Below are 2,332 nucleotides of genomic sequence, written 5' to 3'. Positions count from 1 at the left end.
ACTTTATGCTTATTATTTATATCTTTAAGTTTACTTTGTAAGATACTTCCTTAGGGGGTCAAGGAAGTTAAATAGTTCTTGTAATAGGAAGCACCATCTTACTTAGTGATTCAACTTCCTTAAAGGGATCTAAGAAGTTTATTAATTCCATTGAGAATTAATACCTGTCCAAGGTAAAGACAAGTTTGATCTAAGTAAGGTTTGTGTGACCTATTGAAGAACTATGTGAGGCTGAGTTAGTAGAATCATTGTGTCAACTTAATTGTAAGTTTACTTGGGTTCTATCTTCTTAAAGGGTTCTAAAAGGTAGTTGTTGAACTTGTGGTAAGAACATATGGTGATTGTGAATTCTTCAAAGGGATGTAAGAATTCACAAGTAGCAACTTATTTAAGATCAATTGATGTAAATGGATCTCCACCGGGTTTGGAGAAACTTAGTGAAGAAAACTCTCGATAAGGTGTATCGAGGAGTAGATTAAGGAGGATTAGTTAACATCCTCTCGAACCACTATAAATCCTTGTGTTTGTGCACTTACATTCTTTACATACTTGCATTAACAAACACAAACGCTTCCACACTTAAAACTTACGTTTTGATTGTTAAAGATTTCAAAAAAGTTTTAAGAAAACACTAAGTAACTATTCACCCCCCTCTAGTTACTTACAGACTTATAATCCTTGATGATTAGCCCTTTTAAAGTTGATAAAAATAGGGTTTAGAACCCCTAAAATCGCCCCAACATTTGCCCAAATAAACTTCCACTAGCGAGCTCCAGAAAAGTCACGCTCCCACTCGCGAGCTCCAAAGGCTTATTTTGCTCCCACTCGCAAGCTGAAGAAAATCATGATTCTTTGTGTTCGCGAGTTGATCTTTCGCGGCTGGAGATTACGCTTGACATTAAGCCCGCGAATGGGAGTGATATAGCTTTAAAATGCTCGCGAGTGGGATCCATTTAAAACTCATTTACCTCTGTTCTCTTAGCTATGCAATTTTATTGGTGTTCGGCATTCATTATATCAGACGGTATTATCAAAGAGATAGAGAAATTGATTTGTGGTTTCTTATGGTGCCAAGGCGATTATAAAAGAGGTAAAGCTAAAGTTCGATGGGATGATGTTTGTATGCCAAAGGATGAAGGAGGGTTTGGTATTAAACGGTTAAAAACGTGGAACATTGCTCTCATGACATCCCATATTTGGAGAATATAACTGCTAAACAGTCTATATGGGTTCAATGGGTTCATGAATACAAGCTCGTAAATAGTCACATTTGGGAGGTCGGCATCCAGCCTTGTTCTTCTTGGAGCTGGCACAATTTAATGCAAATAAGACATTTGGTTGAAAAATTCTCTGTTTATCAATTGGGTAATGGTTATTTTGCTGATGAGTGGCTGGATTTGTGGAGTAATATTGGTCCTTTAGTCGATGCCTATAAATGAGATTTTGATTGATGGCTTTTACAAATATGACAAGGTCTGCGATGTCGTTAGATTAAATGGTGTCGTTTAGCCTTCGTCATGGTATCAAAGATTTCCCCCTCTAAGCAGCTTGTCATGCTGCTGTTGTTTGATTATAAGGTTGAGCTGTGTTGGGACTCAAATGATATTCTTCAAGATGTGTCTGTTGGCTGTATATGGGATTCACTTCGTCCTCATGCTCCACGTGTTGCTTTGTTCAAGGTGGTGTGGTTCAGTCAGAGTATTCCTAAGCATGCTTTTGTTATGTGGTTGCTTATGGGTGAGCTTCTTAAGACTCAAGACAAATTGAAGTCATGGAATTTGCACGCTAATCTGGTGCTAAAGTGTTTCTTTTGTAATGATAGTGTTGTCTCGCATGAACATCTTTTTTTCAAATGTGCCTTTTCATCTAAAGTTTGGAGGAGTGTGCTTGCATTTATTCATGTTAATACGGAGAGTGACGATTGGAAAGTGTGTAGGGATGTTCTTATTCCTATCGTTGGTCGCAATTCTTCTAGAGTTGTTGCTAAATTGTGTTTTGCAGCAACGGTTTATTATATTTGGCATGAGAGGAATATTCGGTTGTTCAGAGGTATTAGAATATGCATATTAGGAATAGCCCGACCCAATAATATAGATGGGCTTAATCCATTAGGGTTTAACTAGGTCATTTGTAATCTATAAATACTATACCAATAAACGTTATGACCTACGGGGTTTTCTTTATTCTACATTGTATCAGATGCTTAGGTTTCTTCTTTCTTTTTCTTACTTTTTCTTGCCACTGCCATCAAAACAGTCTGCCGCCGCCACCACCCAAACGATCCGCCACCGCCCCCATGTATTGGTCGCCGCCTTTCTTTGTTACCCTCTTC

At 38.0% G+C, this 2,332-nt stretch overlaps 1 protein-coding gene across 1 annotated transcript; it reads left to right on the top strand.

Moving 5' to 3' along the window:
* Positions 1-1,517: 1,517 nt before the first annotated feature.
* On the top strand, positions 1,518-2,123 carry LOC139889622 (uncharacterized). Its single transcript, XM_071872563.1, has one exon. The coding sequence runs from the start codon at positions 1,518-1,520 to the stop codon at positions 2,121-2,123; it is 606 nt and encodes a 201-aa protein (XP_071728664.1).
* Positions 2,124-2,332: the final 209 nt, after the last annotated feature.

This window comes from Rutidosis leptorrhynchoides, chromosome 2 (genome assembly GCF_046630445.1).
Source record: "Rutidosis leptorrhynchoides isolate AG116_Rl617_1_P2 chromosome 2, CSIRO_AGI_Rlap_v1, whole genome shotgun sequence".
Lineage (NCBI taxonomy): Eukaryota > Viridiplantae > Streptophyta > Magnoliopsida > Asterales > Asteraceae > Rutidosis > Rutidosis leptorrhynchoides.
This window is presented reverse-complemented; position numbering and strand designations above follow the sequence as displayed.

Excerpts from the sequence above, each read along its gene's own strand:
- LOC139889622 (XM_071872563.1), top strand. The coding sequence starts at position 1,518 with ATGGTATCAAAGATTTCCCCCTCTAAGCAGCTTGTCATGCTGCTGTTG.